Source organism: Hippocampus bargibanti, linkage group LG01, assembly GCF_051943395.1.
Source record: "Hippocampus bargibanti isolate YZ-2025 linkage group LG01, ASM5194339v1, whole genome shotgun sequence".
Lineage (NCBI taxonomy): Eukaryota > Metazoa > Chordata > Actinopteri > Syngnathiformes > Syngnathidae > Hippocampus > Hippocampus bargibanti.
This window is the reverse complement of record NC_142734.1, coordinates 14826582-14841363: the sequence shown is the minus strand read 5'-3', so window position 1 is coordinate 14841363 and position 14782 is coordinate 14826582. Positions and strand designations below refer to the sequence as shown.

Genomic DNA, 14782 nt, shown 5'->3' with positions numbered 1-14782 from the left:
CGCCCCCCGCTGTCCGCTCGTCCCCCCAGGATACTGCTCCAGGTGGAAGAGAGCATGGAAGCTCCCTCATCCCTGTTAGACCAGATACACCTCTCCGCCCCATAGTAGACAGCATAGGATCAGTCACCTATAACCTCTCAAAAGCACTATCAGAAATAATAAAACCGTTACTGCGACACACGGGCCAACACTGCGAGAACTCAAAGCAGCTCGCTACAGAACTCGCCATCATAAAAGTACAGAAAGATGGAATGTTCATATCACATGACGTCATTTCACTTTTCATCAAAACACAGACTAAAGCCACCATTCAGATAGTACAGGACACTCAAAAAAAACCACAAATCTAACAGCACATGACATAACCCAGCTACCCCAGTTCATTGCCACATCCACATATTTCCAATTCAGAAACACCATATACAGACAAAAAGAAGTGTTCGCCATGGGGCACCCACTCTCTGCCATCTTGTGTGGCTTCTTCATGGAGGACCTGGAACAGAAAGCTCTTTCAACAGCCCCGGAAACATACAAACCGACATTATGGAAACGTTATGTGGACGACATTCTGGAAAAAAAACTCTAAACAGGACATACATAACAGCTTCCGGATCACCTCAACTCCATAGACACCACAGGCAACATCAAGTTCACCCATGAAGAGGAAACAAACCGATCCATCGCCTTCTTGGACTTGAACATACACCACACGGACAACGGAGACATCAAAATAAAAGTGCACAGGAAACCCACATATACAGACCAATATCTCCTTTGGACATCTGAACACCCCTCTTTCCGTAAATTGTCAGTCGTCAGAACATTGCATGAACGAACCACAATAATCACGGACCCAGAGGACAGAACACAGGAGGAAAAACACATACAACACGCACTACAAAAATGTCAATATCGTCAGTGGGCAATAACTAAAGGTGTAGAGCAGGTCAAAAACAACACAAGACAGGAGAGTAAGAAGAAGCAAACAAACAAACAAGAGCACAGAGGAATGGTAACATTGCCATACATGAGAGGGATCACAGAACGCAAACAAAGAACAATGAGGAAACACAACATAAACACACCGGTCGAAGCACACACAACTCTCCGACAGATCTTGGTACACCCAAAGGACAAAATACACTCGGAAAATAAATGCAACTCAATATATGAAATCCCATGCAAGTCATGCAATAAATCATACATCAGGGAGACAGGAAATAGTTTTAATACAAGAAAAAAAGAGCACGAGGAGTGTGAGAAGGAGACAGCAACAATACAAACAAGAGCAATAAAAGAACAAGCACAACAGGAACACAATAAATCCGCCACCACTGCAAAAGAGAAAATCACATCATGGACTGGGAGAAGGCCAGAGTCATCCGCACCGAAGAAAACAAACATCAGCGCTGGATCAGGGAGGCCATTGAAATCCGGAAGCGAGAACCAAGGACCATCAACAGGGATGAGGGAGCTTACATGCTCTCCACCACCTTGGAGGGACGAGCGGACAGCGGGGGACGTGACTTGCCTGTCAGATCTGACAGGTAGGTCACGCCCTCATAGTAACATCAGCTGAAAAAAGTCGCGTCACAACAACATCCGTGACACTCTGACGAAGGCGGAAGGAAGTATACGCCGAAACATGTCAAGTAATTGAACACCTAAAATACACTGTCTGTAAGAAAATAATCTGTTTTAAGGTAGTGTTTAAATTTGTATGGGCATATAGTATATGGTATGTCAATACCCGTCATTGTGAAGAACATGTCAACCAAATATTGGTTTAAATTGGCGTTGCTGATGTGTACAACGCAAGAAGGAGAAACCGGTTCTTCCACTTCTAAATCTTCAATGAGATTTTTGAGAGATTTGTATGAATTGGAAATAATGAAAATCTAATTAATCTTAATCATTTCGTACCCCTAAAACGAGTCCACCAGTGAACTCTGACAGTCTTGTGGTACGCTAAAAATTCACGTCTGTCCTTCCACCCATCATGGATAACACGCTTTTTCCAACATGCACCAAATAAAACAGAATACAGAAGTGACTGAGTTAACTTTATTGCTTCGAAATGTGTCAACCGTGACGCATACTCGATGTGGATGCAGGCAGACGGGCGGGTCACAAATGGGGTTGCACCCACTTGTATTTCCCCTCATAGCGGAATCCAACCGTCTTCAGCAGCTCATCTGCTTCGCTCGGCCCGCGACTGAGTATAAAAGAACAACCGAGAAACCTGAAGGCATCATGTTCCAATTATGAAGCTTTAATTTTAACCAACGAAATAATGAAAATCAACATCGGCATGTTGTGGAATGCTTTATAATAAAGGGAATAATCATTCTCAAAAATGCTCTTGGATTGCTATATGAAGTTATGGAACACCTCCTTCTCATCTATTTTTAATTTGATTCGTGTTCTAATTTGGGAGGTCGTGGAGATGGATGAATGCAGGCACATTCAATGAATGCGAGGAAAATATATTATATCTATTTTAAATAAGTCCTGGAATTCAATGCGGCCATCAGAGCAGATAAAACAGCTGCAAGAGTATAGCGGTACTTACTGGCACGTTATTAGTACACGTTAACACAACGTTGTTGAGATATACATGGAAGTTTTTCACTTTACACCAACAAGCGAAAAATGTAGACTTTCCATTCCCTCCGGGCCAAAATGTAAAATAGTTCTCAAAAGAAAAGCAAACTCGCAATAAAGATTTATCACATGGAAATTACAGATTTCCGTGATACGCGAAATTAATAAATTACATTTTTTTTTAGACAAATGGTGACTATGTATAATATTGTGTATATTTTGAATGAAAGAAAAGAAATCATATTTACCTTCCATATTTGTAGGGTAAAGGACGTGTCTTTTTCTCCTCAATTTGGTGCAGGACAGGGGTAAAAATTCTCCAGGCTTCTTGTAATTCATCGCTGGGAGAAAAGTAGAAGAGGCAAAGGAAGTGAGCGCACAGCATTTGTGTCTTGAGCCAAGTGTTAAAGTGTGTGACAGAAACCTCCGCACGAAATGCATCTGATTGCCGCAGATGACGTCCAGCAAGAGCCTCTCGTACGCATCCGGTAGCTTGACATTCTGCCAGGATGAGACGGGAGATGTTTCTTTGGAAGTACGTACTGTGTTCTTGCTCGTCAGTGCAGTGAACATGTGCACAGGTGTCAAAGTCACGGCCCCGGGCCCAAATCTGGTCCGCTACATCATTTTATTCGGCCCGCGAAAGCAAATCAAGCATGTCAAATATTTGACATGTTCAAGACTTGTTCAATTTTTTACCAACATTTCAAATTGTCCCATGTAAACCACAATAACAGTCATTAATTTTTACTTCAAATTTAAAAACTAGTTATTCATTAATTTGTTGTGCGCTCTATATGTAATATATGGAGGGGATTAAACATTGTAATGACTCCCCCAAATTCATCACGGCCCCGAGAGGAAACTGTAACTATAATGTGGCCCGTGGCAAAAAAAAATGAGTTTGACACAGTGTATACAGTTTAGAACGTGAGTGGAGTATAGAGAAAACGCAATATCAACTCCACACAAGAAGGCAAGAACCCAGATTGCAACCCCAAAACTGAGAACTGTGAGGTGCTGCTATATGGGTTTGAAGCCACCTTGTATCTACTCCTGTAGGTGAGGTCCAGCTCTGTCTCTTCAGGACTGAAGTGGACCCCGGGCCTCTTGGTGGTCATCTTCAAGTAGATGGCTTCGTCCGGCTGCACGCGGACCACCAGCTCGTTCCTCTGACATTCATTTGCAAAGATGTCACCGGGCACGTCGGTGAACTGCAGCCGCAACTCCGCCTTTCGCTCGTTTAGCGCTTTACCGCATCGGAGAATGAAAGGCACTCCTTTGAGGGAACAAAAAGGAAGGTGATCACAACCCTAATAATAATAATAATAATAATAATAATAATAATAATCTTCTTTTCCTTTCGGCTTTTCCCTTCAAGGGGTCGCCACAGCAAATCAGTGTCCTCCATCTTTAGAGGTTTGATCCGCATGTTTGTTTTGGCCAAGCTTTTACGTCGGTAGCGCCTGCCTGAGGGGAGTAGCTGGAAAAGGTGGTGGGCAGGGTGCGGAGGGTCCAGTAGGATTTTCCGCGCCCTAGTTTGGATTCTCCCGAGACAGGAAAAGACTGGAGCGCCTTGTCAAGAGGGCCAGTTCTGTCCTGGGCTGCTCGCTGGACTCTCTGGAGGAGGTGGGCAACAGACGGACGCTAGCTAAACTAAAAGCTATGATGGACAGCCCCTCCCACCCACACTGACAGCACTGGGTAGCTCCTACAGCCAGAGACTATTACACTCGCGCTGCAAGAAGGAGAGGTACCGCCGCTCGTTCCTGTGAAAAAAAAAAACTGGACACTTGTAAATATGGGTTGATGCAATACAGCTACATGTATCAATATGCCTTTTTTGATACTTGCAGTATGTACAGTTTTTTTATGAAACGGTTTTGCACAGTCTACAGTTGACATTTTTATTTTGTTATGCTTAGAATATCTTGTTTTCTATCCTTACACCCCCCACCCCATCCCCTTTCAAATTTCTGCTGTGGATTGCAAATTTCCCCATTGTGGGACAAATAAAGGTTTTCTGATTCTGATTCTTGCCGTGTGCAAGTCCTCGAGAGTTGGACGGGCGGTGCCAATGATTTTTTCCGCCGTCCTAACTGTCCGTTGAAGTCGGATTCTGTCCATTTTTGTGGCGGCCCCGAACCAAACGGTGATGGAAGAACACAGGATGGATTCCGTGACAGCCGTGTAGAAATGTTGCGGCCCCTACTGTGGCAGGCCAGGCTTCTTTAGCAGCCTCAGGAAGTACATCTGTGTTGGGCCTTTCTCAGGATGGAGTTGGTGTTGATCTCCCACTTCATGGTCTGGGAGACTGTGATTCCCAGGAACTTGAAGGTCTCAACGGTTGACACGAGGCGGTTGGATAGTGTGAGGGGCAGCTGTGGTGATGGATGTTTCCTGAAGTCCACGATCATCTCTGCCGTCGTTTTGATCGTGTTTAGCTCTTGGTTGTGTCGACGGCACCGGAGCTCCAGCTGCTCCACTTGTTGTCGGTACACTGACTTTGATGAGACCGATGACTGTGGTGTCGTTTGTGAACTTTATGAATTTGACAGCCGGGTGCGTTGAGGTGCAGTCGTTCGTGTAGAGAGAGAAGAGCAATGGAGAGAGGACGCATCCCAGCGGGGCTCCGGTGCTGGTGGTTCGTGTTGAGGATGATATTTTTCCCAGTCTGACCTGTTGTGTCCGTCCTGTCAGGGAGCTGAGGATCCACAGGCAGATCGTAGGGGACACACCAAACTGGAGAAGTTTGGGGATGAGGAGTTCTGGGATGATGGTATTGAACGCAGAGCTGTAGTCCACAAACAGGATCCTTGCGTAGGTTCCTGTGTTGTCGAGGATGTGGTGCAGTCCGATGTTGACTGCATCCTCCACAGACCTGTTTGCCCGGGAGGAAAACTGAAGAGGATCTAGCAGAGGTCCGGTGATGTTCTTTAGGTGCTTCAGCACGAGGCGTTGAAAGGACTTCATGACCACAGACGTCAGAGCAACGGGTCTATAGTCGTTATAATCCTGAGGGTGCTAGTTATTTATTTGTTTGTGTCAGAATTCAGTCTTGATTTTTATCAACTATGCAATGCAAAGCTTTGAAGCGATTTATTTCTGTGTGCCCAAGGCAAAAATACTTTCCAGCTATGATCATGCCTGTAATACTATTTCATTTTCTAGAGGGGATTCTTGTGGGGGGAAAAGGGGTATTCGGTGGGCTAGGGTGTTGGGGGTGAAAAGGAGAAGTGAAAGCAATACAGTGCAGTCTCCTCTTACCGTCCCATCTTTCATTGTGCACGTAAAGCACAGCGGTAGCGAACGTGGGAGTGCAGGAGCCTTTAGGGACGCTTGGGTCGTCAAGATAACCCAACCTGGCTTGGCCCTCACCTTCGGGGTCCCCCACGTACTGGCCGAGCAGCACTTGGGACGCTTCCACGGGGGCAATACACTTCAATACCTTCACCTAAAAAAATGACACAAATTAACCTGAATACTTGAAATTGTGATGAGCTGTCCATTGTAATAACCGCTATCCTTGAAAGGCTTCAAGACAGCGGCGGACCGTCAAGGCCTGCAAAGCCTTCTCTGCTGGCCTAAAAATATCTGAATCCCGGACTGATGTTTTCATTCTTATTAAATAATTAAAAATTGTCTTTCACCTTCATTTCATTACTTTTTACCTGTTGCACTGCTTCCAGATGTGTGTTTTCATATTTAAGCATTTAACCCAGGGGTCGGGAACCTTTTTGACCAAGAGAGCCATAAGAGAGCCATACGTATTTAGAAGTGTTTTTCAGTGAGAGCCACACACACGCACACACACGCACACGCGCACACGGATACACGCACACGCATCTACACTCGCAAACACGCACGCACGTGCGGCCACAAGTCAGAATGTGTTATTTAAAATAACTGTGATAGTACTCACCGTTAACAACTCGTGATTGGTAAAAATCCAGCCAAACGATCGGAATGAAAAGTCAACTTGCCGGGTCCATACATTTACTGAAGTTACTGATCGCTAGCCTGCATACTGCTCATTAGCTTGCACGCTAGCTTTCTGCTGTCTCTCACGGATGTATAGTGATGCTAAAGTTAGCATGGGGCTTGTAAAAATGCCACTGATATTCGACTGTTTCATCGATTGTATTGTTTCATTGAAAATTAGAATCAGAACCTTTTCTCTCCACAAAGGCGAATCCTCCGGTGCATTCAAGTTGAAGTGTACTCACCATTTTGATTATTCGTCGGCTTATTTAAAGGGGAGTTTACCTGTTTCAACATGACGGCCAGTATTATCCAATCAAAATTGTGCTTTCCGCCAACTGCAGCCCCAACAGAAAATGAACAGCGAAAAAGCGATAATATGTATTTAGTTTTATCGGCGAGCCATATGCAATCATCAAAAGAGCCATATGTTTCCCACCGCTGATTTAATCAATCACTTTATTTGCTGATTTACTGCGAAAGCCATTTTCAAGACGGACTTTTCAAGAAAAACATGGACATCATTAAGAAAGGTCGGCCAGTCATTTCCTGGCTAATACCACCCTCTAGTGGACTTGTAGTAGATCACACCACACTTTTTTTTCAGTCTGGATTGATTCAGACGTAGCACTACTGAAGGACTAGCGATGAAATCTACAGGCCGCCACTGGTTAAAGACAATCTGATGAATGTGAAGATACAACTGTTCTTGCAAGAGTCCAACCGCAGTGATGTCAGAAGCGCATGCAATAGAAAATGGGCTGACAGCGTGTTTTCAAAGAGTTCACGGCTAGAGACCAACCAATGAAAGAAGCTTTCCCTTGTGCACCACACTGCCCGATCCTCTTACCTTCTCATTCCTGACGTCATCTGGCTGCGTGGAGGTGGGCTTCTCCATGGCGGCCAAACAGAGCATCTGAAGGAGATGATTTTGCATCACGTCTCTGCGTTCGCATCAAAGAAAAAAAAAGAAGAAACAATGGTCAAATTAGAATCATTTTCTCCGGCGACGGTCGCTCGGCTCGCTCACCGAATAATGCCAAAGTCATCAAAGTATCCTCCGCGGCCGTATGTTCCGAAAGGTTCTTTGAAGGTTAGCACCACACATGACATACTATTCCTGTTCCAAATTGGTCCAAAAATGCGATTGCCAAATCTAGGAAATGAAAGTGGACACAACAGTGTAAGCTCACGTGGTCTTTTTCCGTCATGTTGTACGAAATGAGGTGGTCATTTTAGACATGGCAAAAGTCATCATGCTCTGCACTTCCGCAAACTTGCATAAAATAAAAAAAGAAACTGCCAATTATTTCTAGACTTGTTTTGAGTCTGGATGAAGGTGTTGGACGCAGGTGGCGGGACAGGACCATGACTTCCAGGTGTGTGTTTGTGTGAGTTGCGCGCATGCTACCTGAGCACCATGAGATTCTGGACCATCTCTTTGCCCAGGTAGTGGTCAATGCGGTAGATCTGTTCCTCTGCAAAGAGGGAGGCCATGTGTGTGGACAACTCCTGCGAGCTCTGCAGGTCACGACCAAAAGGCTTCTCAACGATGAGCCGGTTCCAACCTCTGCTGGGGACATGACGGATGAGCATTAGGTAGGTCAGCGATTTTATTCGTGCCGTTTTTTTAAAAGAGGTTTCTGTCATGTGAAATGCATCCTTCCTGACGTGCACCGCTTACACTCAAAAAACACGGCTGCTGACGGAGTGGAGCTATTTTATATGCACTTGTGCAGTTTGACAACTGTGTCATCTCGTCATTTCATGTAGTCACTTTTCCGCATTATTGTTGCATTCTCATTACATTGTTTTCCCAAAGAGAGGGACTTATTTTCACTCTTTGCATTATGTGTGTACAAAACCTAATTTGTTTCTCTGTATTTCTATGGAAGTTGAAGAAGGTTCAAGATGAGGTTAAAGTTTCTTGAAAAAACAGAAAATAATAAATAAGGAAAAGTCACAATTGGCTGTTCCATCCCTTTATCTATCTATCTATCTATCTATCTATCTATCTATCTATCTATCTATCTATCTATCTATCTATCTATCTATCTATCTGTCTGTCTGTCTGTCTGTCTGTCTGTCTGTCTGTCTGTCTGTCTGTCTGTCTGTCTGTCTGTCTGTCTGTCTGTCTGTCTGTCTATCTATCTATCTATCTATCTATCTATCTATCTATCTATCTATCTATCTATCTATCTATCTGTCTGTCTGTCTGTCTGTCTGTCTGTCTGTCTGTCTGTCTGTCTGTCTGTCTGTCTGTCTGTCTGTCTGTCTGTCTGTCTGTCTGTCTATCTATCTATCTATCTATCTATCTATCTATCTATCTATCTATCTATCTATCTATCTATCTATCTATCTATCTATCTATCTATCTATCTATCTCTATCTATCTATCTATCCACGTTTTAATGGAAAGTGATGAACCAACTGATGAATGGAATTTGTGAAGAAATTGCATATGAGCGCTAACAAAGTGAAGCTAAACCGAAATATTTTCCAATTCATTGAATTGTTGAAATGTACAACGAGAAACTTGAGGTAGAAAACTTTCGACTCAATATGACTTCAGAAATGTGAAAGTAATGCAAAGAATGTTAAGCATGTGCAATATAGATTCCGGGATGTACGAAAGAGCTAAGAAGTTAACATTTTGAATTGGAATGATGGTGTACCTTCTTAATGAATGTCTGATTCACTTAAATGTTTTTTTGTATGTATGATATTCTTAGTATCCTTTGAAGTAGAAATAGTAGAAAATCAATCAATCAATCAATCAATCAATCAATCAATCAATCAATCAATCAATCAATCAATCAATCAATCAATCAATCAATTCCATTGGTGTGGAATAACACGACAATAGATTTATTGTGTGTGTGTGTGTGTGTGTGTGTGTGTGCCTGCGTGTGCGCGTGTATACTGACTTAGGGCTCATGCAGTGGACGCTGATGTTTGTGCAGACATGGTGGTAGACGGTGGCAGGCAACGCCAGGTAGAAGAGCCGGTTGGCATCGGCTCCGCCAGGCAGAGAGGTCACATGGGCGTTAAGCTTGCGGAAAGAACCGGCGTCATCATAGTGACCGCTCAGGTACGTGTTCCTGCTGATGAAGGTGGATAGGCGCTCACCTTCGCTATCAGTCACCTGAGGACAAGGAACAAGTCGCTGCTTTTTCTCTTTCAAAAATATATTAGTGTCATTCACAACAAGGCGTTGTCTCTCTATAGAAATGTCTACCGGCACATTAATAGTCACCTTTGTGTTTTTTTTAACTATAAAATCATTCTCTGCACTGTTTTATGACATTGTCTTCTTAGTAAAATGTATAACTGGCATGAAGCTTACTTTGTGTTTTGACCAGCTATTTGTGAGCTCAGCAATGTGTACCTTTGTGTTGTGTTACAGTGACAAAAGCGTTTTGTTGTATCTCTTATCTTTGAGTTACAAGCCTTGCATATCACCATTTTTTTCAACATTTGAGCTCAAGCATGGTATGCAAATCCAAATGTAAAAATATTTGGAGCTCCCTCTAAGAATTTCATTTGATGACCTCTCCACTTTTGTATCGTGGCATGTATATTTGTGGGTTGCCAGGTTAAGTGGAATGATGGAAAATACCAGTAAAAGCAACAACGGCTACCTTCATGTAAGGTAGGCAAGCAACCTTGATGTCCTCCACTGTCAAATTAGAGCGGGCAAAGCCCACAAAGTAACTGTTTTCGGGAAGCAGGCCATCTCGGAACAACCACCTAAAAGAACACACTTAATTCCAACAAATTATGCTTTTCATGAAAAGATTTTTTTATACTCACCATAAAGTTGGGTAGATCTTCTTCTTGGCAAGATCTCCCTACAGGATCATTTTTGGAAAAAAATTGACATTTAAGACCAAACCATAAGAACCCAAAACACATCCCAATTAAAAAGAGACACTATTGGTTAGTTGTTTTAACGACTATTTTTATCATTGCCATTTCAACTTTAAAATTCTGTATTTCTTGAATATTTCGTTGTTTGGACAACAAACCCTGCTCTACATTGCAATGTACGGTACTGCTGTATGTACTTACATTTGCACCTAAAAGCTAGCAACCACTCATTTGACGACAATGAGGTTAAAATCTTAGCGAAAGAACATAGATGGTTTGAAAGGGGGGTAAAAGAGGCGATTCTTATAAAACAACAAAATCCTTCATTAAACCGGTCTGGTGGTGTGAGGTTCAATTTGGATCGTTCATACAATAGCCTGCTCAGGCAAAACAGGTTAGGCAACTTTCGCAATGCTGATGAGGGTCGTTATGCTGATGAGGTGATACCGGGGGGAGTGGGGGTAATAGGCCAATCGTTAGTCAGGAATGTAGGAACAATCAGTGGGGCCACAGGGGGGGGTCCCGCGCCCCCCCCAACCTGAGAGTAGGGACCTATCATAGCTGTGTCCGGCGCCACCAGGTCTGGACATTAGGGATATATAAATGGGGCCGATACGACCAGTCAGACTTTAGTTCGCTGACGAAGCCTCTTGGATAGGAGGCGAAACGTCCGAAACCTTCACTTTTGTACAGATGACGGCTGAAGAAACCTTCTCATCGATGGACCACTCCTGTACGACTGAGAGCTTACACAGACGTATTGCTGCCAACTTTGGGAGAGACATCCTTCTGCTGGTACGTAACTTAGAAAAGGCTACCTTTAAATTAGCTGATTTAAAGAACCACCTCAGATTCAATCTTAGATGTAGACAGAGCCGGTTAATTCCTAAATGCTTGAAGCAAGCACCCCTGGAACCCGGATACTTAGCCGATAAAATGCAACAAAATTATACTAGGAAAATTCGAAATTTGCGAATTAGGAGACTTAACATAGAGATAAAAAACAAACAGTCAGAAATAGAAACTTATTATCAGCGATTACAAACTAATCTTACCCACAAAATCTATCAGGAAGTGTGTGAATTTACTAAATCCGGTTATATGAGGCACCACAGCAAAACCAAAGAGAGACAAAAGGGTAAATTTCAAAAATTACTTTTACTGAAACAATCTCAGCTACTGGTAAACACGCGTAAAATTAGGTATGAACAGTTTGCAAGGGAGAATTGGATCAAAAATTTGTCAGACAGAGATCTCTCAGAGACAGAAAAGGCGGTACTTACCAAAGGTTTAAATTTCTCAGTGACTCCTAAAACTATACCTACAATAGATTATATCACAGCTACTGACTCGGCTATTAAAAATAACAAACTTTCGTATGCAGAGGCAGATGATCTACGCATTAAAATATCAGCTCTTCTCAGTAGTGCCAAACTTCCTCCGTCCAACATAACATTAGAAGAGAGAAAGGCGTTAACTACTCTACAAAAAGACAAAAATATTACTATTTTGCCAGCAGACAAGGGCAGATGCACAGTGCTGCTCAACACATTGGATTATGAAGACAAAATAAATAGGTTAATCAGTGATTCTAACACGTATGAGCAACTAAAAAGGGACCCTTCCAATAGATACAAGAAAGAAATGATTGACTGTCTCCAAAAGCTAGAGAAAGGAAAACATATAGACAAACAGATGTATTTTAGATTATACCCGGGAGAGGCCACGCCATGTATCTATGGCCTGCCAAAAATACATAAAGAAGGGTTCCCCCTCCGACCCATTGTTTGTAGCATTGACTCCTCTACATACAATGTAGCCAAATATTTAAAAACTATTTTAGCTCCGTTGGTTGGTAACACAGAATACCACGTAGAGAACACCACAGGGTTTGTAGAGAGGATCAAAGACCTCATATTGGAACCTGAGGAAACTTTGGCATCATACGATGTGACTTCTCTCTTTTGTCCCAACCCCAGCAGCAGTCTCAGTGGTGAGGACGAGGCTGCTGGCGGATGTTTCTCTGCATGAAAGAACCAAACTGAAACCGGATCACATCTGCCAATTATTAGAAATCTGCCTTAATACTACGTATTTTCAATTTCGGGAAAAATTTTATAAACAAATCCATGGTTGTGCTATGGGCTCACCAGTTTCACCCATAGTGGCTAATCTTTACATGGAAGAGATGGAGAAACAGGCCCTCACATCCTTCCCAGGGACAAAACCTAGATACTGGTTTAGATATGTGGACGATACTTTTGTCATAATTAAGAAACAAGAAATTCAATCCTTCACAGATCATCTCAACTCTGTAGACTTCAACATTAAATTTACTCGTGAGGACATTCAAGAGAACCAACTAGCCTTCTTGGATTGTAAAGTAATTATAAAAGAGGACAGAGCGCTAAAAACAGAAGTCTTTAGGAAGGCTACGCACACTGACCAATACTTACTTTTTGACTCTAACCACCCTTTACAACATAAACTAGGAGTTATCAGAACCCTCCAGCATAGGGCCAAACTAATACCAACTAGCACTGAAGGTAGAGAAAAGGAGTCAAAACATATCAGGAGAGCACTCACTAACTGTGGGTACCCTCAGTGGACATTCAACAAATGTCAGAAAGAAAGAATAGCGAACGAAACCAATAATTCTCAAGATTCTAAAAGGAGAGGAGTAGCAGTACCGTACATTGCAGGAGTTTCTGAAAAATTACAAAGAGTCCTTTGGCAACATAAAATTCCTACTTATTTCAAACCGATAAACACGTTAAGGCAAAAATTAGTGCATCCAAAAGATAGGCTACCAAATGAAAAACAAAGTAATGTAGTTTATTCCATACATTGTAAGAATGAAAATTGTAAAGAGCAGTACATTGGGGAGACTCAACAAATTCTCAAAAAAAGACTTTATCAACATCGCAGGGATAATACTAGTGGGCCTCAATCGGCAGTACATTTGCACCTAAAAGCTAGCAACCACTCATTTGACGACAATGAGGTTAAAATCTTAGCGAAAGAACATAGATGGTTTGAAAGGGGGGTAAAAGAGGCGATTCTTATAAAACAACAAAATCCTTCATTAAACCGGTCTGGTGGTGTGAGGTTCAATTTGGATCGTTCATACAATAGCCTGCTCAGGCAAAACAGGTTAGGCAACTTTCGCAATGCTGATGAGGGTCGTTATGCTGATGAGGTGATACCGGGGGGAGTGGGGGTAATAGGCCAATCGTTAGTCAGGAATGTAGGAACAATCAGTGGGGCCACAGGGGGGGGGGTCCCGCGCCCCCCCAACCTGAGAGTAGGGACCTATCATAGCTGTGTCCGGCGCCACCAGGTCTGGACATTAGGGATATATAAATGGGGCCGATACGACCAGTCAGACTTTAGTTCGCTGACGAAGCCTCTTGGATAGGAGGCGAAACGTCCGAAACCTTCACTTTTGTACAGATGACGGCTGAAGAAACCTTCTCATCGATGGACCACTCCTGTACGACTGAGAGCTTACACAGACCTGCTCTACATTCACAACATGTTTTTACTGAGGTTTAATGTTATCATTTTAATACATGATGTTGCTACTTCAAAATAAATGTATGTTTTAGTTTTTGAGGTTGGGGTGTATTATTGAAAACGTTTTCTTTGTGGGTATTATTTCTTAACATGAGTATTTTCTGTTATTTAAGACCACGTGTGGGCGTGTCCATTGGTGTATGGGAAAAAAAAAACAGACACATTGGACACAGAGCTGGACAAGCGCATTTTGATGTAGCGTTTTTGTCTTCCCTGTTAAGATGATTTTCATTGTGTTGCCAAAATGATTACAGCTGTCGAGTTTAGTATGAATGTGGAGTCCAAAGTGCAGCTTTGAGAGCGAGCGAGAGAGGAACAGGCAGACTTTGAACGCATTCCATTCGCAAGTAAATACTAGCGCATGTGACTTGATGCATACTAACAATCCGATTTTTAAACTTGCAGAAGCCAATCTGGTGGGTACAAATCCCTTTCTGATATGGTTGAGTCCAGAATCGCAAAAAGCCAACAGCCAGCGAATAAGTAACATTCACCAAATAAGATTAACGAGGTTGACTAAGTAAAATGGACTGACCGAGGCTCCCAGGATGATGAAGATGTTGGAACGATCGGAATGCAACTGTCCGTGAAGTTCCCTCCTGAGCTGCCTGAAAACCTCCGAGCGACTGAACGGCTCTGCGTTCTTATTTTCTTTCTTTTTCACGTCCATCAGCTCACAACCCCTCAGTAGGCATGACACAATCACAGAAAAAGTAGCAGAGTGAAAAGTTACCGTGGTCACGGGGAAAAA

The 14782-nt window shown here is 42.8% G+C and overlaps 2 protein-coding genes across 4 annotated transcripts in view; one reads left to right on the top strand and one right to left on the bottom strand.

Annotated features, from left to right (window-relative positions):
- Positions 1–3803, top strand: part of LOC148903248 (ceramide kinase) — a 17043-nt gene extending 13240 nt beyond the window's left edge. Inside the window, exons 12-13 of one of the 2 annotated variants that reach the window (XR_016115271.1) lie at positions 2906–3139; positions 3667–3795. Coding sequence is in view for 1 of the 2 variants with exons in the window: in XM_088998544.1 (XP_088854670.1) it covers positions 3667–3670 (4 nt within the window). In the remaining variant the exon portion in view is untranslated. Of the gene's footprint in view, positions 1–2905; positions 3140–3666 lie in introns of both variants that reach the window. The other variant, XM_088998544.1, reaches the window with a different exon arrangement.
- Positions 2051–14782, bottom strand: LOC148903247 (glucose-6-phosphate 1-dehydrogenase-like). Of its 2 annotated transcripts, XM_088998575.1 has the most exons (12): positions 14567–14782; positions 10399–10436; positions 10227–10335; positions 9513–9730; positions 7997–8155; positions 7616–7741; positions 7436–7529; positions 5872–6058; positions 3648–3883; positions 3029–3105; positions 2853–2945; positions 2051–2215 (listed from the first exon to the last, which is right to left on the bottom strand). In XM_088998575.1, the coding sequence occupies exons 1-12, from the start codon at positions 14699–14701 to the stop codon at positions 2128–2130; spliced, it is 1560 nt and encodes a 519-aa protein (XP_088854701.1). In that variant the 5' UTR covers positions 14702–14782; the 3' UTR covers positions 2051–2127. The 2 variants fall into 2 exon arrangements, with proteins under 2 accessions (XP_088854701.1, XP_088854709.1); XM_088998583.1 differs by lacking the exon at positions 10227–10335 and having other exon boundaries at positions 14567–14659.